This window comes from Chiloscyllium plagiosum, unplaced genomic scaffold (assembly GCF_037043375.1).
Source record: "Chiloscyllium plagiosum isolate Xiang-an unplaced genomic scaffold, Cpla_swu_hap1 HiC_scaffold_1, whole genome shotgun sequence".
NCBI classification, from domain to species: domain Eukaryota; kingdom Metazoa; phylum Chordata; class Chondrichthyes; order Orectolobiformes; family Hemiscylliidae; genus Chiloscyllium; species Chiloscyllium plagiosum.
Window position 1 is genome coordinate 152,486,442 of NW_028270139.1, and position 23,437 is coordinate 152,509,878.

Consider the following 23,437-nt stretch of genomic DNA (forward strand, 5'->3'; position numbering starts at 1 on the left):
ACAGTCTTTTGGAGCAAGATCAGTTGTTGGCTCAGGAGGGCTCAGCATAGTAACATCCAAATGATTGGGTCCTTCTTAAGTGGGTACAGTTTTGTGTTTGGACTACACAGGAGAAACATCCAGCCTGCGAAAAGAAAGCATCTAAAACTCACTTTGTCCTTCATGTATAAATAGTAACAAAAGTAACAACAACTTCTGGTAGCTGTTCTTACATACTTTTCCCTAAAAAGTGCTCTCTGAAAATTGCCTGTTGAAAGAAAATAAGTAGAAAAGCCACCTTCTACTGAAAGGGGCAAATTTTCCAATTTGTGAATGAAAGACAACCTTGTCTTATCAGTAAAGAACTGAAAGAAAGTGGAAGGAGCTGAAAGAAATACAACTCCTCAACTTCTGTGGTTTGGATTGGTGTTGTTAAACTCTTTTTCTCCCTGCTGTTTGACTTTTCTTGCACTTGACATCTTTGTTTTTGCCTCTACGTATCCATTGGCATGTGTCCATTTTAAAAAGGAGAGTTTTAGTTATAGTGTTATAAGTCGAAGTTTGGGTTTCTTTCTTGCCATTAGTTATAAACGGTTGATTTTCATAAGTAGCTGGTAATGCCATAAACCTAGAGTCCATATTCTTTTATCTGGAATTAAACGACTAGGTAAAATTGAGCAATTTGGTCGTTGAATCAAGTTTGCACTTTGGTAATCACACTGGAAGTACTGGAGCTTGATTTCTTGATTTCTTACAGCAGGATATAGAGAAGCTGCAGAGCTGGGCAGAAAGGTGGCAAATGGAATTCAATGTAGCTAAATGTGAGGTGATTCACTTTGGGAAGAATAACAAAAAGATGGGGTACTGGGCTAATGGTCGGATACTTGGTAGTGTGGATGAGCAGAGGGATCTTGGTGTCCATGTACACAGATCTCTGAAAGTTGCCACCCAGGTAAATAGTGCGGTGAGGAAGGCATATGGCGTACTGGCTTTTATTGGTAGAGGAATTGAGTTCCGGAGTCCTGAGGTCATGATGCAGTTGTATAAAACTCTGGTGCGGCCGCATCTGGAATATTGTGTGCAGTTTTGGTCGCCATACTATAGGAAGGATGTGGAGGCACTGGAACGGGTGCAGAGGAGGTTTACCAGGATGTTGCCTGGTATGGAAGGAAGATCGTATGAGGATAGACTGAGACACTTGGGGCTGTTTTCATTAGAGAAAAGAAGGTTTAGGGGTGACTTGATTGAGGTGTACAAGATGATTAGGGGGTTAGATAGGGTTGACAGTGTGAACCTTTTCCCGCGTATGGAGTCGGGTATTACAAGGGGGCATAGCTTTAAATTAAGGGGGGGTAGATATAGGACTGAAGTTAGGGGTAGGTTCTTCACTCAGCGAGTCGTAAGTTCATGGAATGCCCTGCCAGCAGCAGTGGTGGACTCTCCCTCTTTATGGGCATTTAAGCGGGCATTGGATAGGTATATGGAGGATAGTGGGTTAGTATAGGTTAGGTGGGTTTGGATCGGCGCAACATCGAGGGCCAAAGGGCCTGTACTGCGCTGTATTCTTCTATGTTCTATGTTTACATAATCATTGTATGCAATGATACATTGAACATCTGGGTTGATGTAATGAATGACAGGTCAAGTATCTTGTACGTTGAAATAAGTCAAGAGTGGCTTGCACATCTGGTGATGAGTGGGAAATTACATTGCAGTCATTTGCATGTTGTAACATGGAAGCCAAATTACAGAGTTTTCCATCTGTATTCAACACTTCCTCCAAAAGAGTAAATGCGTCATTCATTCACCGAACTTATGAGGATTATTCTTTGCTTTGAGGTACCTTTTCCAGTATAAGATTAGTTATTTTCGATGTGGGTTGGTGTGATGTGCGGCACATGACCACATGAAGGGTGCCATGAATAGATCTCTTTATATTTACATAGTTGAGGACACTATTTACTGTAAGACCAGTGTGAAATGACATATCAGTCAGACTCAATATTGAGATTCTATGATAAGTGCTGACCTTGATGTTATTGAATAACTATACTATGTATGATAACTATACTCTGTATGATATCTATTCAAAACATGTACTATTATAGCATTTTGACATCCTTGACTTGTTCTGCGAAAGGAAATATTTACATTTTTTTGTTAACAGATGTTGCATGCTTCTATCAAATCTCCTCTTAACATCTTATGCTCTAAGGATTTTTTTTCCCAACTTTTGTAAAATAAAAGCAAGTTGTGGATGCTGGAAATTTTGAAATAAAAACTTGAAGTGCTGAAACAGGTCCCAGATTAAGTTTCTGCTCCCTGGTGTGCACTGCAGTGACCAAATCTGACTCCAGCACAGGCTCAGCGTCAAAGATCCTTGAACTGTAGACTCTTCGTGCAGATGTGGATGCAGTAGATTATATTGGCGTCCACCAGTTCCCATTCATCCCTATTCGTCTTCTGTCCCAGAAATACATTTTTATCCATATTGGCACTGTTCCTTTAATCTTCCTATCATATTGTGGGTATTTCTGTTAGTTCTGGACTCAACTATTAAAATGCACTCTTGGTCTCCCATTTTCTAACCTTGGTAAACTTGAGATAATTGAAAACTCTGTTCCCTGTGTCTTAACTCAGTAGGTCCTATTTTCTTGTCACCTCTATGTTTGCTAATCTACATTTGCATATACATCCAAAACCTCAACCTGAGCTACAAATCTTCTCAAAACTTGCTATGATCTAAATTTGTTCCTGGTCAAGCAATGTCTTCATTTACAAATTCCCATCCTTGTTTTCAAATGCTTTTTTTTTTAATGGCCTCATTCCTCTATCTTTAATCTCCTCCAACCCCACAGTTATTGAGTTATCGATGCTGTACTTTTCTGACTACTTATGCATACCAATTTTAATTGCTCCACCATGGTAGCCTGACTTTAGTTGCCTCGGCCCCAAACTCTGTAATATCCTTCTAACGTAGTCTCGCTATCTCTCTCCGAGTCCTTTTAAGTTATTCCTAAAACCTCCCCATTTGGCTAAGCTTTTGATTATCTATCCTAACATCTCCTGTGTGCCTTGGAATCACATTTCTTTTGTCTTATGAAGCACCCTGGGACACAGATCTATATCATGACATTAAATGTACTGTGAGTCGGTGAGTACTTAAACAAAATAATGAGTTGTTCTCTTCTTGCACTGCAGATGGCACCATGTCCACAGATAGTAGCTATGTAATTCTCACAGCGACTGTTCCTCGATATGTGTCCTGGATGGTAAGTAACTTGGGGAAAAAAAAAATTGCAGCATATTAATGTTATTGTTTGAAACCGATCCAAAACTAATGAGTCTCATTTAGTTGGCTGAATGGCTTGCTCTTGTTCCAGTTTCTCCAACAAAGTGGCCATTATAGCCATCTTCTCATAAGTCTACCTTTTCAATTATTGATCATTCTTCCGAAATTGCTCTTGACCAGTTGATGAATTGACCTTGATCTGCTGAGGTTCTTTGGGTGGACATGTATCCATAGTGCTGTCAAGCAGGGACTCCCAGGATTTTGATTAAATAGCATTGAAAGAGCAGAGATGTAGTTCCCTGTCAGGATAATCTTTCTTATTCGTGGGATTTGTGTTGTTGGCTAGACCACCACTTATTGTCCATCCCTGGTTGCCTTTGAAAAGGTGGTGGTGAGCTGCTTTCTTGAACCACTGCAGTCTGTTCACTATCTATCTATACACTCTCAATGCTGTTCAGAAAGTACATAGAACATAGAAGAATACAGCGCAGTACAGGCCCTTCGGCCCTCGATGTTGCGCCGATCCAAGCCCACCTAACCTACACTAGCCCACTATCCTCCATATGCCTATCCAATGCCCGCTTAAATGCCCATAATGAGGGAGAGTCCACCACTGCTACTGGCAGGGCATTCCATGAACTCACGACTCGCTGAGTAAAGAACCTACCCCTAACATCTGTCCTATACCTACCCCCCCTTAATTTAAAGCTATGCCCCCTTGTAATAGCTGACTCCATACGAGGAAAAAGATTCTCACTGTCGACCCTATCTAAACCCCTAATCATCTTATACACCTCTATCAAGTCACCCCTAAACCTTCTTTTCTCCAATGAAAACAACCCCAAGTGCCTCAGCCTTTCCTCATACGATCTTTCTACCATACCAGGCAACATCCTGGTAAACCTCCTCTGCACCCGTTCCAGTGCCTCCACATCCTTCCTATGGTATGGCGACCAAAACTGCACACAATACTCCAGATGTGGCTGCACCAGAGTCTTATACAACTGCATAAGTTCCACTCTGACACAGTGGCAGTGAATATCAGTATATTTCCACCTCAGGATGATGAGTAGCGTGGAGGGAAACTTACGTTTGGTGGTCCTCTACATATGCTGCCTTGTCTTATATTGACATAGTTGAGGGTTTGAGATGCTGCGGAAGGAAAATTGCTGCATTGCATTTTGTAGATAATGCAATTTATCTCCACAATTTCTCTACTTTAATGGAGCTGAGTATTGTTGGAGCTGCACTTATCCAGACAAGTGGAGCCTATTCCATTACACTGTTGACTTGTGCCTTTGTGGATGGTGGACTGACTTTGGAGAGTCAGGAGGCAAAAGTGAGGACTGCAGATGCTGGAAACGAGAGTTTAGATTAGAGTGGTGCTGGAAAAGCACAGCAGATCAGGCAGCATCCAAGGTACAGGAAAATCAACATTTCGGACAAAAGCCCTTCATCAGGAATGGAGGTAGGGAGCCTCCAGGGTGGAGAGATAAATTGGGGGGGGGTTGCTAGGGAGAAGGTAGTAAAGAGTAGAAGTCAGACAGGAGGGTGGAGCGGATAGGTGGGAAGGGAGATTGTTGAGTCCAGAGCTAACAGAAATACCCTCAATATGATAGGAAGATTAAAAGGGACAGTGCCAATGTGGATAAAAATGTGTTTTTCTCCCTTTGTCAAACACTTTTTCCCTTGACATCCAGGGTTTCTCACCTTCAAAGATGAAACTTGTTGAATTTCACTCCCCATCTGCATGATCATAGTTTTAAAATTTGAATCGACTGGACAAAATACTTGTTAACAAGCAGGTAGACCTATGTAATTAATAATAGATAATTCAATTGTGTTTTCTGAGGGCTTTAATGATTCATTTACTTTACTCCAGTGTTGAATTGGTTGACAGAAATGTAGTCAATTAAGAATGTGTATTCCAGTCTTTCAAACAATTAAATATTTTATGTATTTTCCCTCTTATTTCTTTGCGTTGATTCTTTAATGTGGAGGTGCTGGTGTTGGATTGGGGTGGACAAAGTTAAAAAATCAGGGTCGAGAGTGTAGTGCTGGCAGTATTCAAGGATTGGGATTCCTGATGAAGGGCTTTTGCTGGAAATGTCGACTGTCCTGCTCCTTAAATGTTGCCTGACCTGTTGTGCTTTTTCAGCACCACACTCTTGACTCTAATCTCCAGCATCTGTAATCCTCACTTTCACAACGTTAAAAATCACACAACACCACCAGGTTATAATCCAACAGGTTTACTTGGAAATACTAGCTTTCAGTTACCTGATGAAGGAGCAGCGCTTTGCAAGCGCGTAGATCCAAATAAACCTGTTGGATGATAACATGTGGTTATGATTTTTTTAACTTGATTCTTTAAACCATTGTCTGGAAAGTATTTTCCTTCAAACTTGCCTTTTTGATCTTTGTCATTCATCCATCTTTCTGTCTGTGTAGTTGTCCGACCCTTTGTGTTCTTAGCTGCCTTCCATGAATGAAAATGAACACAGAAATAATTTGTCATCTGTTATTTCTAAAATAGTTACTTTTTGAGGTCAGATGTAAAGTATAAAATCGCATTTCATTGATGAGAAGTTTATAACAAAGTTAAGTCTGTTCAGTTGATTGATATCATTTTTATTTGCTTGGGGGAGGGAAAACAGGTTTGATTTTAGTAATGCCCGGAGTCTCATTTACATTTTCATGTAGTTTAGTTGCATTCAGCCAGACTTATAACGGCAAACCACAAAGTCTATTGTCATGACTTTTTGTGTCTAATTCAATCAGACATAATGGGAGCAGAGTTATGCTATTTACCCCATCATGTCTGCTATGTTTCTCAACCCCATTCCCCTCCCCATAACCCTCAGACCCTTACTAATCAAGAAACCAGCTATTTCTGTCTTAAATACACTCAATGCATTTGTCTCTCCAGCCTTCTGTGACAATGGGTCTCACAGATTCACCACTCTGGTTGAAGACATTCCCCATCTCAGACCTAAAGGGTCAGCCCTTCACCTTGAGGCTGTGCTGTTAGGTTCTAGTGAGCCCGACAAGTGGAAACATCTTCTCCACAACCACTTATCTCTGTCTTTCAGTGATTTCTAAGTTTCAATGAGATTTCCTCCTCATCCTTTTAAATGCCCTTGAGTACACAGCCAGCATCCTCAACTGCACCTAATTATGACAATCATATTCCTTTCTGTTCTTCATTTAGCTGATTGTATATTCTTTAGTTGTCACTGTGGGTAATTGAGAGTTGGCTAAAACTGTCTTGCGTTTCAATACAAAAACAGGAGTTCTCTAACTATAACTCAATACAATTTGAATACATAATCAAGAAATGTTCAAAACACAGCAGGCTTGGTCGAACCAATGGAATGAGAAGCAGTTAACATTTGGAGTCAAATTCAAGTCTTCTGAATTAAAAGAAGGCAGAAGTATTAGGCTTTTATATTATTTGAATGCAGGAAGTGGAGGAAGAATAAATGGGAAGACCAAGTACATGTTAGGTGATAGTAATTGAGAAAAATTTCAATGGAAACACAAGTTATAGCAGAAACAAAGCATTTGTCCTAAGTGAGAATTAATAGAAGCAGCCTTGTACAAAACAACAAACTTGGAAGACCACATTCAGACAGTGTACCATTGTCGATTGTGATCATAGCACAGCAACAGACCCTTCAGTCCAATTCTATCTCCGATGTTAGACTGGCTTCTTGAGAGTGAACAGAAAGTGACTGGTGTGGATGCGGTCCCTGGCTGTGCACCCAGATCATGTGCAGACCACATGGCAGAGTATTCACAGGAATCTTTAACATCTCCTTACTATGATCTGAAGACCCCACCTGCTTCAAGAAGACTGCCATTATCCTGGTGGCAAAGAAAAATCATTGTGTGCCTCAGTGACCACTGCTGCCTGGTGGCACTGACCTCCATAATTATGAAGTGCTTTGAGAGGTTAGCTGTGGTTCACATCAATTCCTCCCTACCAGATTGCCTTGATCCTTTGCAATTCCATGGCAGATGCTATCTTTCTGGCTCTACACTCCTCCCTGGAACATCTGGATAACAAAGATATGTATGTCGTTCTCCTACTTATTGACTACAGCTCTGCCCTCAATGCCATAATTCCAAAAAACTTATTTCTAAATTTCTAGGTCTCGGCTCCCCCTCTGTAATTGGGTCCTCCACTTCCTGACCCAGAGAACTGCAATCGGTAAGACTGGATGACAACACCACCTCCACTGTAGTTGTTAACACTGGCACTGCACAAGGCTGCTTACTCAGCCCCCTACTGTACTCCTAATATGGAGAAAGTGAGGCCTGCAGATGCTGGAGATCAGTTGAAGAGTGTTGGAAAAGTACAGCTGGTCAGGCAGCATTGAGGAGCAGGAGAGTCGACGTTTCGGGCATAAGCCCTTCATCTGGAATACGCTCAGGATTGTGAATGTAGAACATAGAAAAATACAGCGCAGTACAGGCCCTTTGGCCCTCGATGTTGCGCCGATCCAAGCCCACCTAACCTACACTAGCCCACTATCCTCCATATGCCTATCCAATGCCCGTTTAAATGCCCATAAAGAGGGAGAGTCCACCACTGCTACTGGCAGGGCATTCCATGAACTCACGACTCGCTGAGTAAAGAATCTACCCCTAACATCTGTCCTATACCTACCACCCCTTAATTTAAAGCTATGCCCCCTCGTCATAGCTGACTCCATACGTGGAAAAAGGTTCTCATGGTCAACCCTATATAAGCCCCTAATCATCTTGTACATCTCTATCAAGTCACCCCTAAACCTTCTTTTCTCCAATGAAAACAGCCCCAAGTGCCTCAGCCTTTCCTCATACGATCTTCCTATCATACCAGGCAACATCCTGGTAAACCACCTCTGCACCCGTTCCAGTGCCTCCACATCCTTCCTATAGTATGGCGACCAAAACTGCACACAATACTCCAGATGCGGCCGCACCAGAGTCTTATACAACAGCAACATGACCTCAGGACTCCGGAACTCAATTCCTCTACCAATAAAAGCCAGTACGTCATATGCCTTCTTCACCGCACTATTTACCTGGTGGCAACTTTCAGAGATCTGTGTACATGGACACCAAGATCCCTCTGCTCATCCACACTACCAAGTATCCGACCATTAGCCCAGTACCCCATCTTTTTGTTACTCTTACCAAAGTGAATCACCTCACACTTAGCTACATTGAACTCCATTTGCCACCTTTCTGCCCAGTTCTGCAGCTTATCTATATCCCGCTGTAACCTGACACATCCTTCCTCACTGTCAACAACTCCATCGACTTTCGTATCATCCGCAAACTTGCTCACCCAACCTTCTAGCCCCTCCTCCAGGTCATTTATAAAAATGACAAACCGCAATGGTCCCAAAACAGATCCTTGCGGAACACCGCTAGTAACTGCACTCCAAGATGAACCTTTACCATCAACTACTACCCTCTGTCTTCTTCCAGCCAGCCAATTCCTAATCCAAAACTCCAACTCACCCTCAATGCCATACCTCCATATTTTTTGCAGTAGCCTACCATGGGGAACCTTATCAAATGCCTTACTAAAATCCATATACACCACATCTACCGCTTTACCCTCGTCTACCTCCTTAGTCACCTTCTCAGAGAATTCAATAAGGTTTGTGAGGCACGACCTGCCCTTCACAAAACCATGCTGACTATCCTTGATCACATTATTCCTATCCAGATGTTCATAAATCCTATCCCTTACAATTCTCTCTAAGACTTTGCCCACAACAGAAGTGAGACTCACCGGCCTATAGTTACTAGGGTTATCCCTACTCCCCTTCTTGAACAAGGGAACCACATTTGCTATCCTCCAGTCTTCTGGCACTATTCCTGTAGTCAACGAGGACATATAAATCAAGGCCAATGGCTCTGCGATCTCCTCTCTTGCTTCCCAGAGAATCCTAGGATAAATGCCATCAGGCCCAGGGGACTTATCTATTTTCACCCTTTCCAGAATTTCCAACACCTCTTCCCTACATATCTTAAAGCCGTCCATTCTAATTAATTGTGACTCAGTATTCACATCGGCAACAATGTCCTGTTCCTGAGTGAATACTGACGAAAAGTATTTATTCAGTGTCTCCCCAATCTCCTCAGCCTCCACACGCAACTTCCCACTACTATCCTTGACTGGACCTATTCCTACCATAGTCATTCTTTTATTCCTGACATACCCATAGAAAGCCTTTGGGTTTTCCCTAATCCTACCAACTAAGGACTTTTCATGTCCCCTCCTTGCTGCTCTTAGTTCTCTCTTCAGATCCTTCCTGGCTACCTTATAACTCTCAATCGCCCCAATTGAACCTTCACGCCTCATCTTTACATAGGCCGCCCTCTTCCCTTTAACAAGGGATTCCAATTCCTTATTAAACCATGGCTCCCTCACACTACCTTTTCCTCCCTGCCTGACAGGTACATACCTATCAAGGACACTCAATAGTTGCTCCTTGAACAAGCTCCACATATCAATTGCGCCCTTCCCTTGAAGTCCACTTTTCCAAGCCACGCATCCTAAGTCGTGCCTCACCGCATCATAATTTCCCTGCCCCCAGCTATAACTCTTGCCTTGCAGTGCACACTTATCCCTCTCCATCACTAGAGTAAAAGTCACCGAATTGTGGTCACTGTCCCCAAAGTGCTCACCTACCTCTAATTCTAACACCTGGCCTGGTTTGTTACCCAGAACCAAATCCAGTATGGCCTCACCTCTTGTTGGACTGTCTACATATTGTGTCAGGAAACCCTCCTGCACACATTGGACAAACACCGACCCCATCTAACGAACTCGAGCTATAGCTTTCCCAGTCAATATCAGGAAAGTTAAAGTCCCCCATAACAACACTCTCTATTACTTTCACTCTTCTCCTGAATCATCCTCGCAATTCTTTCTTCTACGTCTCTCGGACTATTAGGAGGCCTGTAGAAAACTCCTAACAGGGTGACCTCACCTTTCCTATTCCTTACCTCAGATGGCAAGTCTTCATCCATCGTCCTTTCCTCCGCTGTAATACTATCTTTGACAAGCAATGCCACACCTCCCCCTCTTTTACCCCCACCTCTGACCTTACTAAAACACTTAAACCCTGGAACCTGCAACAGCCAATCCTGTCCCTGTTCTAGCCATGTCTCCGTAATAGCCACAACATCGAAGTCCCAGGTACCAACCCACGCTGCAAGTTCACCTACCTTATTTCGTATACTTCTTGCATTGAAGTATACACACTTCAAGCCACTTTGTTTACAGGCACCCTCCTTTGAGATTGATGCCATGTTCCTAACCTCCCTCCACTCCAGGTCCTGCACCCTAAAGCTACAGTCTAGGTTCCCATGCCCCTGCAGAGTTAGTTTAAACCCCCCCCCAAGAGCACTAGCAAACCTCCCCCCAAGGATACTGGTGCCCCTCAGGTTCAGGTGTAGACCATCCTGTTTATAGAGGTCCCACCTTCCCCAGAAAGAACCCCAGTTATCCAGATACCAGAATCTCTCCCTCTTGCACCATCCCTGTAGCCACGCATTTAACTGTTCTCTCTCCCTATTCTTTGACTCTCTATCACGTGGCATGGGTAACAAACCAGAGACAGCAACTCTGTTTGTTCTAACTCTGAGCTTCCAACCTAGCTCCCTGAAAGCCTGTCTAACATCCTCAGCCCTCTTCCTACCTATGTCGTTGGTGCCAATGTGGACCACGACTTCGGGCTGCTCCCCCTCCCCCTTAAGGACCCGGAAAACACGATCAGAGACGTCACGTGCCCTTGCACCTGGGAGGCAACATACCAAACGTGAGTCTCTCTCACCCCCACAAAACCGCCTATCTGTGCCCTGAACTATCGAGTCCCCAATAACTATTGCTCTGCTCTTCTCCACCCTTCCCTTCTGAGCAACGGGGACAGGCTCCGTGCCAGAGGCCTGAGCCCCATTACTTACCCCTGGTAAGTCCCCCCCCCCTCCCCCCCCACAAGTATCCAAAACGGTATACTTGTTCTTGAGGGGAACAGCCGCAGGGGGTCCCTGCACTGGCTGCTTCCTCCCAGTCCCCCTCACTGTCACCCATATGTCTGCAATCTTTGGAGTTACTACTTCCCTAAAGCTCCGATCTATGACCCCCCTCTGCCTCCCGAATGATCCTAAGTTCATCCAACTCCAGCTCCAGTTCTCTTACACGGTCTTGGAGGAGCTGGAGATGGGTGCACTTCCTGCAAGTGTAATCAGCAGGGACGACCATGGCATCCCTCACTTCAAACATGTTGCAAGAGGAACATTGCACTGCCTTCACTGCCATCCCTCTAAAAGTAACCTTTTTTAAAAAAAAAACTAGGTAGAAAGAATAGAACAAGCAAAATGCAGCACTTGCCTACTTACCACAACGGGCCTTATTATTGGGTTAGAGGCAGAGGGCGGTGGGAGGCACTACCTCAGTAGTGCCTCGGGTTCCTCTCCTGCGCGCTTTTATACTCGCTGCTTTCCTTCCCGGCTGCCCCTCTGGTCCTCGTCACTTCCCCCGCTGCTCCCGGTCCTTCTGGGAAAGGGAAAACACCGCTACCGGTAAGTAATTTTTTTTTTTTTAAAAACTGCCTTACCTTAGCTGCAGTGTTCTGGCTTCGTCTTGCCTCCGCTGCTGCTCGCACTCAAAGTGGCCGTTTGCGTCGAAGGGTGAGTATTTATACTCACTGCTTTCCTTCCCGGCTGCCCCTCTGGTCCTCGTCACTTCCCCCGCTGCTCCCGCTCCTTCTTAACTGCAGTGTTCCGGCTTCTTCTTGCCTCCGCTGCTGCTCGCACTCAAAATGAGACCAAATTCGTCAGCTAAATTTGCGATGATACCAACATTGTTTGAGATCTGACCTACATTATCGAGACAGACACAGAAAAAGATTGAGCGCTGAGCGGCAGGGTGTAAAGACAACAATGGCTCCATCAACATCAGCAAAATGAAGGAACTGAACATTGACTTCAGGAAGCAGAGTAGGGATCACACCCGGTCTGCGTCAATGGTACTGAGGTCGAGATGGTGGAGAGTATCAAGTTCCTGGGAGTCATGATCACTAACAGACCTCTGTTACGACATGGCAGTGAACCCTTCTATTAATTCAACCAAATACCCAGAAAAGCTCACCTCTGTTAAAGTATGAGTGACAGAGAACTCCCAAATTCCACTATTTAAAAAAAATCAACTTATTCTTGAGCTTTAAAAGTAAACATTAAACAACAACTATTCACAATTCTAAGCCTCCCTTTCTCTTAACTGCTTATTATCTGCCTCCAATATACTGTTCCAATAAAACAATATACTGTTCCACTTGTTAATATTACATCAAATTAATTTCAAACCTATCACGGCTGTCATCTTCGTTGACTGTCTTCTTCTGGCTGAAGATCTTCCTGGGTCGTTGTCTTCCTTTTTACTGCGAATATGTTTGATATGAACAGGTACCTTTTGATAGTGTTTCCTAATTTCTTGGATCTGTGTTGACAGTTGCTCTGTCTGCTTTTTAAAATGCCTGTCTTTTTTACATCCCCAACATTGGATCGTCTCATTTGTTCAATGTTGGCTGTTTCTGCCTTTGTTGTTTCCAGTGCTTAGATTGAGGCCAGGTAGTTGTTCAATGTTGGCAAAACAATAAATTCAAACTCAATTGGATTTAGTATCCTGGGGCATCATTTAAACTGGTTAAATTCGAATTGTTGTCATAAGATAATTGAGCTGGTTGATCTATTTCACAGCCAAATGTTACATATTTTCAATTTCCCAGTACACTCTGAGACTGCTATCTTGTCATATCACAGGTGCTTGTAAGCTCTCAGTGCAGAACAGCATTCACTTTCTCTTAAAGGTACAGTACATACCTTCAACTTCAATATTAACATTTGAGAGGTATTATGATCTGCAGGGGTGTGGAGGTGAGAGTAATAAGTCTGATATGTTTAAGTGATCTGTCAACCAGTGTGGTGAATCTTTAGTTGAAGAAAAAAAAAGACATATTAGAAGTGGTATTGTTATATTTGTTTTGAGGTTTTCTTATTTTCATCATTATTTTCTCTGATAAGGTTGAAGATGCTGAGGTGAAACTTTCTGAAGAAGCACAACGAACAATAAAGGTAGGTGCACAAACTGGAATTTTTTTAAAAAATTAAGATTTATGTTCTTCATAACTTATAATAAATTTGCCCCATGTCAGTGCTTAATTTGTTGTTGGGAGAAATGCTCTGGGAGTTCAAATTTATACATTAGAACATGAATAAGAGAGGGAAATTTTGAGATATTATGATCTGATTGGGTAGTTATAGTTCCAGATCTGCATATTGGTTTTGAAATATTACATGGCTTTACCAGTGCACATTCAGTATTTTACAATTTATAAGTTTGAAACTGTGCTTTGCTTCAGTGGCCAATGTGTGTCAGAAAATATCTGAATAAATTTATTTGGTTTGTCCAATGTTATAATATTTTAAAATATCCTTTATTGTCTTGTAAAACTTTTCCCTGTACTTGAGTAACACAATGTGGCCTCTTCTGGCGCCATCACAGGTACAAAATTATCGAGGTTTAAATCTAAGGTACAAAAAGAGAAATGAGAAACAAAAGTAGTTCATTATTTTAGTGATTTATAGCATAAGTTAGAAATAAGACATAGTTAAAAGGAAAGACCATTACAGTCACATAAACATTTACATTGTAATAGCTCAGCGCAGAGACTTTCACATGTGGTCTGACCATGAGTCATGTAAGTCCATGTTAGTATTGTGCAAATTAGATTGAAAGGTGTGTGATCTTTTACGTTTTCATTACCAGATATGACAGTTTTGAATGCCAAGTAATTTATTTTATAATTACCTGATTGGGCCAATTGTTTCATCTTGTTTATTCTCATTTTCTGATTAGTTATTCGTAAGTTCGACAGAATTTCTTTCCCCAGAATCTATCCTTTCCAGTGACATTTGTCCAGTGAAATAGTAATGTTAATTAAATGTATTACTAATAAATTGCCCTATTCTATTCCCTCAAAATCAGTTACCACATCAATTCCTTGTCCAGACCAGTATTAACCACTTAAAGAAAATGTTTGCCATGGAATACACAATTCCAAATATATCCATGATCTGAGATTGTAAATAGTGACCATCTTTCCATAGACCGTCTCTTCTTACATCATGCCCTGAGGTCATTCAAGCACTGTCCTTGAGGACATTCTTCCACTTCAAACATTCCAATATGGATTTGCATACCTATCAGAGGTGGGGCATGTGGTGTTTGAAGAGGGAGATCTTTTAAGTGGTTTGGGGGAGGCAATGGCCTTCTGGTATTATCACGAGACTACTGATTCAGAATTTCCAGTAATGTTCTGGGAATGTGGATTTGAAACCCATCGTGGCAGAGTCTAATGATGACCATAAAACCACGTCAGTTGTTAGAAAAGTCCATCTGAAAGACTAATGTCCCTCAGGGAAGGAAATCCACCATCCTTATCCAGTCTATCCTACATGTGACTCCAGACCTACAGCAATGTAGTGACTCTTATTGGTGTCTGAAATGGCCCTACAAGCAATTCCGTTGTATCAATTGCTACAAACTTTCAAAAATAAATGAAACTGGATGGACTGCTCATCCTCAATCTAAGCAGTGGAAATGACAAAGGCAGAAACAGCCCTGTCAACCCTGCAAGGGTCTCCTTTAGAACATTGAGTGACTAGTGCTGAAATTGGGAGAGTTGTCAGAGACTAGTCAACCAACAGCCTGATTATAGTCATACTCATGAAATCATACTCTATGGACAAAGTCTCAGGCAGCACTTTCTCTGAATATGACCCAGCAGAGGTGGCAGCACAGTGTCATATAAACATAGAAATGTACAGCATGGAAACAGACCCTTTGGTCCAACCTGTCCATGCCGACCAGATAACCCAATCCACATCTAAGGCCACCTGCCAGCACTTGGCCCATATCCCTTCAAACCCTTCCTATTCATATACCCATCCAAATGCCTTTTAAATGTTGCAATTGTACCAGCCTCCACCACTTCCTCTGGCAGCTTATTCCATACACCTTCCACCCTCTGTGTGAAAAAGTTGCCCCTTATGTCTCTCTTATATCTTTCCCCTCTCACCCTAAACCTATGCCCTCTAGTTCTGGACTCCCTGACCCCAGGGAAAAGACTTTGTCAATTTATCTTATTTATGCCCCTCATGATTTTGTAAACCGCTATAAGGTCACCCCTCAGCACCTCTCATTTATCTGAATTAAACTCCATCTGCCACTTCTCAGCCCTTTGGCCCATCTGGTCAAGATCCTGTTGAAATCTGAGGTAGTCTTATTTGCTGTCCAGCACACCTACAATTTGGGTGTCATCTGCAAACTTACTAACTGTACCTCTTATGCTTACATCCAAAGCATTTATGTAAATGACAAAAATTAGAGGACCCAACACCAATCTTTGTGGCACTCCACTAGTCACAGGCCTCCAGTCTGAAAAGCAACCCTCCACCACCACCACCCTCTGTCTTCTGCCTTTGAGCCAGTTCTGTATCCAAATGGCTAGTTCTCCCTGTATTCCGTGAGATCTAACCTGACTAACCAGTCTCCTATGGGGAACCTTGTCGAACACCTTACTGAAGTCCATATAGATCACATCTACTGCTCTGCCCTCCTCAGTCTTCTTTGTTACTTCCTCAAAAAACTCAATGAAGTTTGTAAGACATGATTTCCCATGCTCAAAGCTATGTTGACTATCCTTATTCAGTCCTTGCCTTTCCAAGTACATGTACATCCTGTCCCTCCGGATTCCCTCCAACAACTTGCCCACCACTGACGTCAGGTTCACTGGTTTATAGTTCCCTGGCTTGTCCTTACCACTCTTCTTAAACTGTGGCACCATGTTAGCCAACCTCCAGTCTTCCAGCACCTCACCTGTGACTATCGATGATACAAATATCTCAGCAAGAGGCAAAGCAATTATTTCTCTAGCTTCCCACAGAGTTCTTGGGTACACCTGATCAGGTCCTGGGGATTTATCCATTTTTATGCGTTTTGAGACATCCACCGCTTCCTTCTCTGTAATATGGACATTTTGCAAGGTGTCACCATCCATTTCCTTACATTCTATATCTTCCATGTCCTTTTTCACAGTAAATACTGATGTAACATACTTGTTTAATATCTCCCCCATTTTCTGCGGTTCCACACATAGGCCACCTTGCTGATCTTTGAGGGGCCCTATTCTCTCCCTAAGTTACCCTTTTGTCCTTAATGTATTTGTAAAAACCCTTTGGATTCTCCTTAATTCTATTTGCCAAAGCTATCTCGTGTCCCCTTTTTGCCCTCCTGATTTCCCTCTTAAGTATACTCCTACTTCCTTTATACTCTTCTAAGGATTCACTCGATCTATCCTGTCTATATCTGACATATGCTTCCTTCCTTTTCTTAACCAAACCCTCAATTTCTTTAGTCATCCAGCATTCCCTATACCTACCAGCCTTTCCTTTCACCCTAACAGGAATATGCTTCCTCTGGGTTCTCGTTATGTCATTACTTCAGGCTTCCCTTTCTAGCCGTTCCTTTCCCTGCGAACATCTACCCCCAATCGGCTTTTGAAAGTGTTATATAGTTGGGAGAGAGTTCTCCTGTGAGTCCTCAACATTGACTCTGGACACCATGAATTTCCATGGCATTAGGTCAAACATGGATAAGGAAACCAATTACTGTCGTCCTAACTGATGAATCAATATTCTGTACTCTTCAATGTGGAACAACACTTGGATGAAGTATTAAGGGTGGCAAAAGCACAATGTATTCTCAGTAGAAGGATTTCCTTGTCCACTATCAAGAGTGACTCAGTAGCAACACTACTGATCGAGCTGGTGTCATCCTGAAGGACGTAGCTTTAAGACTGGTTCTACGACAGATGGTGAGGGATCCAACGAGGGATAAACATACTTGACCTCATCCTTACCTGTCTGTTGTAGATGCATCTGTCTGTGAAAGTGACCACTTTTGGAGATGAAGTCTGCCTTCACATTGAGAATAACCTCCGTTGTGTTTGATTTGACTTATTATTGTCACATGTACCTCGATACACTGCAAAGCTTTTTTTGGTTCTGTGTGCAGTATAGGTGCATCTTAGCATACAAAGTGCATTAGGGTAATAGAACAAGAGTGAAGAATACAATATGCATCTTTGCTGCAGCCGTAACAGAGTGAGATCCACATTAAATTTAAATGTTGTGTGGCACGATCACTGTATCAAATGGGAAAGACTTCAAACAGATCTAGCAACTCAAGAACTGGGCATTTATGAGGCATTGAGGGTTATCAGCGACAGTAGAGTCATACTCCAATACAATTTGCAACCTTGTGGCTCACTGTATCTCCCATTCACCCATTACCATCAGCCAGGTGATCAGTCTTGCTTCAGGTATGCCTGGTGCCAGGAGCAGCACCAGGCATACCTAAAAATGAGCTGTCAACCTGGTGAAGTTATAAAACAGACTACATGCTTGCCAAATAAAAATGCGATAGAGACCGCTAAGTGATCCCACAACCAATGGATCAGATCTAAACTCTGCAGTCCTGCCACATTCAGTTGTGAATGGAAATGGCCAACTAAACCACTCCAGTATAAATATTCCATCCTCAACGATGGGAGAGACTAGCACATCAGTGCAAAGATTTGCATTTGTGAATCATCGAGAAGCATTCACAACTATCTTTTTGTCAGAAGTGCCTGTGAATAATCCATCTTGGCCTCCTCCAGAAAACCCCAGCATCACCGGGTGCCAGTTTTCAGCAAATTCAATTCACTGCACGTGATATCAAGAAACAGTTGGAGGCACAGGACACTGCAATATTCTGCCAATCATACTCTTGTTCCCTAGCAGACCCTAGTCAAGCTGTTCCGGTAAGGTTGCAATACTGGTGTGGATAATTTCTTAGGTATGTCCTGTATGCAAACGTAAGGATAAATCCAATCTGGCCAACTAATACCCCCTCAGTCTATTCTTTATCATCAGAAAAGTGATGGAAGGTGTCATCAACAGTGCTATCAAGCAGCATTTGCTCAGCAACAATTAGTTTGGATTCCGCCAGGTCTACTGAGCTCCTGACCCCATTACAGCCTTGGTTCAAACCTGGACAAAAGAACTAATTTTTTTTTGTCCAGTGTGTACAGAAGGGTTTCCTGACACAGTATGTCGAAGGGCCGACAAGCGGGGAGGCCACACTGGATCTGGTGCTTGGTAATGAACCCGACCAGGTATTTGATTTAGTTGTAGGTGACCACTTTGGAGAGAGTGACCATAATTCAGTTACGTTTAGTTTAGCGATGGAAAGGGATAGGTGCATGCCGCAGATCAAGAGTTATCGATGGGGCAAGGACAATTATAATCAGATTAGGCAAGAATTAGGATGCATAGAATGGAGTAGCAAAATGCAGGGGATGCAGACAATGGAAATGTGGAGCTGGTTTAAGGAACAGATACTGCATGTCCTTGATAGGTATGTCCCTGTCAGGCAGGGAGGAAGTGATAAGGTAAAGGAACCGAGGTTTACAACAGAAATTGCCTCTCTTGTTACAAAGAAGAAAGAGCCTTATGTATTGGTGAGGCAAGATGGTTCAGTTGAGGTGATGGAGAGTTACAGATCAGCTAGGAAGGATTTAACAAGAGAGTTGAGAAGAGCAAAGAGAGGACACGAGCAGTATTTAGCAAATAAAATAAAGGAGAACCCTAAAGCTTTCTCTTGGTATGTGAGGAATAAAAGGATGATTAGGTTAGGAATAGGGCCAGTCAAAGACAGAAGTGGGAAGTTGAGTGTGGACCCTTTGGAGATCGGAGAGATGCTAAACGAACATTTCTCATTGGTGTTCACTCAGGAAAAGGAGAATGTTATAGAGGAGAAGAATAAGGTACGAGATATTAGACTAGAAAGGATCAAGATTAGTTATGAACAGGTGTTCTCAATTCTAGAAGGAGTGAAAGTAGACCCGGCCCAGGGGACTTATGAGATTTATCCGAGGATTCTCTGGGAAGCTCGGGAGGTGACAGCAGAGCCTTTGGCTTTGATATTTGAGTTGTCATTGTCTATAGGTTTGGTACCAGAGGACTGGAGGATTGCAAATGTTGTGCCCTTGTTCAAGAGGGCAATAGGGATGAGTCAGGTAATTATAGACCAGTGAGCCTTACTTCTGTTGTAGGAAAGGTTTTGGAAAGGATTATAAGAGATAAGATTTATAATCATCCATCAAGCAACAATTTGATTTCAGATAGTCAACATGGTTTCATCAACCTCATTGAGTTTTTTGAGAAGGTTACCAAGCATGTAGATGATGGTAGGGCAGTAAAGCCTTAGATAAGGTTCCACATGGTAGGCTGTTGGAGAAAATGCAGAGGCATGGAATTGAGGGTGATTTAACAGTGTGGATTAGAAACTGGCTTTCTGAAAGAAGGCACCGAGTGGTTGATGGAAAATATTCAGCCTGGAGTCCGGTTACTAGTTTTGTGCCATAAGGATTTGTTATGTGACCACTGCTGTTTGTCATTTTCATAAATGACTTAGATGCAGGCATAGGTGGATGGATTAGTAAATTTTCAGACAAGTGGACAGTGGAAGAATGTTACAGGTTGCAGGGGGACTTGGATAAACTGCAGAATTGGACTGAGAGGTGGCAAATGGAGTTCAATGCAGCTAAATGTGAGGTGATGCACTTTGGGAAGAATGAGTCAATGGGAAAATTCTTGGTAGTGTGGATGTGCAGAGGGATCTTGGAGTCCATGTACATAGATCCCTGAAAGTTGCCACCAAGTTGGATAGTGCTGTTAAGAAGGCATACGGAATGTTGGGTTTCATTGGCAGAGGGATTGAGTTCCAGAGCCGCAATATCATGCTGCAACTATACAAAACGCCGGTGCGGCCACACTTGGAATATTGTGTACAGTTCTAGTCCCCATATTTCAGGAAGGATGTGAAAGCATTGGAAAAGATGCAGAGGAGATTTACCAGGATGTTGCCTGGTCTAGAGGGAAGGTCTTATGAGGAAAGGCTGAGAGACTTGGGTCTGTTGTCATTGGATGAAGAGGGGATTTGATAGAGACATACAAGATGATCAGAGGATTAGACAGAGTAAACAGTGAAAGTCTTTTTCCTAAGATGATGACGTCAGCATGTATGAGAGGGCATAACTACAAATTGAGGGGTGATAGATTTAAGACAGATGTCAGAGGCAGGCTCTTTACACAGAGTGGTCAGGGCGTGGAGTGCCCTGTCTACTAATGTAGTCAACTCAGCCACATTAGGGAGATTTGAACAATCCTTGGATAAGCACATGGATGATTTTGGGATAGTGTAGGGGGGCGAGCTGAGATTAGTTCACAGGTCGGCACAACATCGAGGGCTGAAGGGCCTGTTCTGCGTTGTATTGTTCTATGTTCTCTTTCCACAGGTTAGGTGAGAGCAACTATCCTTGACATCAAGGCTGCATTTGACTGAGGAGTCTAAGCAAAACTAGAATCAGTGGGATTCATAGGGCAGCTTGGCATTTCGGAAGATGGTTGTAGTTTTGAAAGTCAGTCAACTCAGCTCCAAGATATCTCTGCAGGAGTTCCTCAGGCTGAGGTTCGAGGCCTAACTATCTTGAGCTGCTTCATCAGGATCGTCTCTCCATCATAAGTTGCTCTGTTCGTTTTCTGGAATCTGTCCTGTCTGTCTCTGTCCCCTTCAGCCCACAGAAAGTCTCGTGTTCTTTCAGGTTTCCACTATATTTTGCCAACACTTGGGAGTCTGCAGGTCTTTTGCGTCTGGCTGTGATCTTGCATTGACGTTCTGGCCTCCACCTAGTGGTAGAAGTTGGTCTGTGCAGGTATATCTCGATTTCAGTTGCAACTGCACCAACTAGCATGTGCCACAAGATGGTGCATGATTAATTTAGTTGAGTACAAATACTTTAGAAATGAAGTTTCAAAATATGGAAATACAATAAATGTTTTATTATAAAGGCTATTTTAGTCATTAAAGAAGATTTTAAGAAATGTATACCATTTCATCCAAGGCCCTGAAATATCTAAATTTATTGTCTATTGTATCAAATCATATTTGTTTAATGATTTTTTATTTTTCTTCCATTGTGCTATTTAAAACCAGTTTCTTTTACATTTAATTGTGCAAGTTACTTCAGCGAAGAATACACAGCACTGCATGCATATAGTAGTGTTTCAACCCATACGTTGCTTTTTTTTTAAGGCAGGAAATGTCCATTTAGAATCTTGATTTTAAGGAACATGTTTGCAAATTTGTGTGAGTGCATATGCTGCCCTTGCTGTATGTGCCTGTTTAAACCTACATATGTTATGTAACTTATCATCTTTGTAGTGCATTTGAATGGAGTTACTTTGTCAATAATACTGTAGGTCTGACCTGTAGTTTTGAGATGAAACAAAGGGTTTAAGAGAGTATTGTAAAATTCTGTTTTTTTTTCAGGCTGAAGAAAGTTTTTTGGGAAATATTCTTGCAAGTGGAGATTCTGTCTACCTTTGTTCTGGTAGTTCAGCATCCAGACCAGAAGAAGGTAACTTAATTCATCTATTGGATCATATTGTATTTGACTCATTGAATAGAATCATACAATGGCCACTCCATCTAACCTGCACATCTTTGGACTGTGGGAGGAAACTGGAGCACCTGGCTAAAACCCACAAGTGTAAACTCCGCACAAATAGTCACCCAAGGCTGGAATCGAACCCTTGTCCCCGTATGACTCGATGACTATAAAACCTCAATGAAGTTCTGACTTTCTTCTCTTTTCAATAGCAAGAGGTTTAAGTGGCAAGCCATATCCGTAAATCTTAACATTGAAAGTGTCCTTGGAATAGAGAATTGAAAGGTTGTTTGTTGCCTCGTCTTGATGGCTGTCTGTCCTAGTTGCTGATACTGGAGATTATGCATAATGAAATTGGCATTATTTGTGAACAGTGAATGTATGTGCATCCTAACCTGGATCAAATCTGTTTATCCACCTATCGTTGTTTGGTGACCTAAACAGGTTTCTGTTCTAGCTTTGCTTTACATTTAAAATTCTCTAATATCCAAGCTGCTTATGGCTCTTTGCAAGGGCTACTAAACAGCCAGCTATTCATTGCCCATCCTTAATTGCCCTTAACTGACTAGTTTATCACACCACTTCAGAGGGAAGTTAAGAGTCAGCCATATTACTGTGAGCTTGGAGTCATATGTAGGCCATACCAGGCAAGGATGAAAGTTTTTATACTTTTCTGTATATTAGTGAACCAAAGGAACAAGTTTGACATTTGGTGGTGGCTCTGTAGTCATCATCATGACACTGTGGTTACTGACCTCATTTCATCTGGTGAACCCCTCCCCCGCTTCACCCCATCCAACAGCCTTCAAGCTGATAGTCCCCCAGCTCTGCACAACTTGCTTCTTACCTCATTCTGAAAATTCACTAACAGGACTACTCTGGCAGACCTATTGTGTTTGCCTGCTCCTGTCCCACAGAACTCATCTGTTCCGAGCTTGACTTGAGTCATTTCTCTCCGGTCTAGTCCCTGTCCACTTCAGTCCTCTATTCTTCTAACAATGCATGTCAGTTTTGGACTTTCCAATTTGCAGGCTTCAGCCGCCTCCTTTTTACCATGAGCATGCAATCCCTTCATGCATCTATCCCCCACAAGGATGAGACCATAAGATACAGAAACAAAAGTTAGGCCATTCAGCCAATGAGTCTGCAGCGCCATTCAATCAAGACTGATATGTTTCTCAACCCCATTCTCCCACTTTCTTCTGTAACCCTTGATCCCCCGATACTCAAGAACCTAACTATCTCCATCTTAAATATACTCGATGACCTGGCCTCCACAGCCTTCTGTGACAATGAATTCCACAGATTAACTGCTCTTTGGCTAAAGAGGTTTCTGCTTACCTCCATTCTAAAAGATCTTCCCTTTATGGAGACTTGGATATCACAGGGGCAGGAATGGTTGTTGGATGTTCCAGGGTTTAGATGTTTCAAAAGGAATGGGGGTGGAGTTGGGGGGATGGGGGTGGGGGTGGGGGTGGTCATTGCTAACCAGGAGCTGTATCACAGCTGCAAAATGGGAGGTTGTCAAGGAAGGTTTGTCTAC

At 42.6% G+C, this 23,437-nt stretch overlaps 1 protein-coding gene across 4 annotated transcripts in view; it reads left to right on the top strand.

Moving 5' to 3' along the window:
- dnaaf9 (dynein axonemal assembly factor 9) overlaps positions 1 to 23,437 on the top strand; it is a 217,442-nt gene that overhangs the window by 97,247 nt on the left and 96,758 nt on the right. For all 4 annotated transcript variants that reach the window (XM_087991656.1, XM_087991651.1, XM_043696328.2 and 1 more), the window contains 3 exons: positions 3,181 to 3,251; positions 13,361 to 13,411; positions 21,777 to 21,864. In XM_087991656.1, the coding sequence (XP_087847782.1) occupies positions 3,181 to 3,251; positions 13,361 to 13,411; positions 21,777 to 21,864 (210 nt within the window). The remainder of the gene's footprint in view (positions 1 to 3,180; positions 3,252 to 13,360; positions 13,412 to 21,776; positions 21,865 to 23,437) is intronic.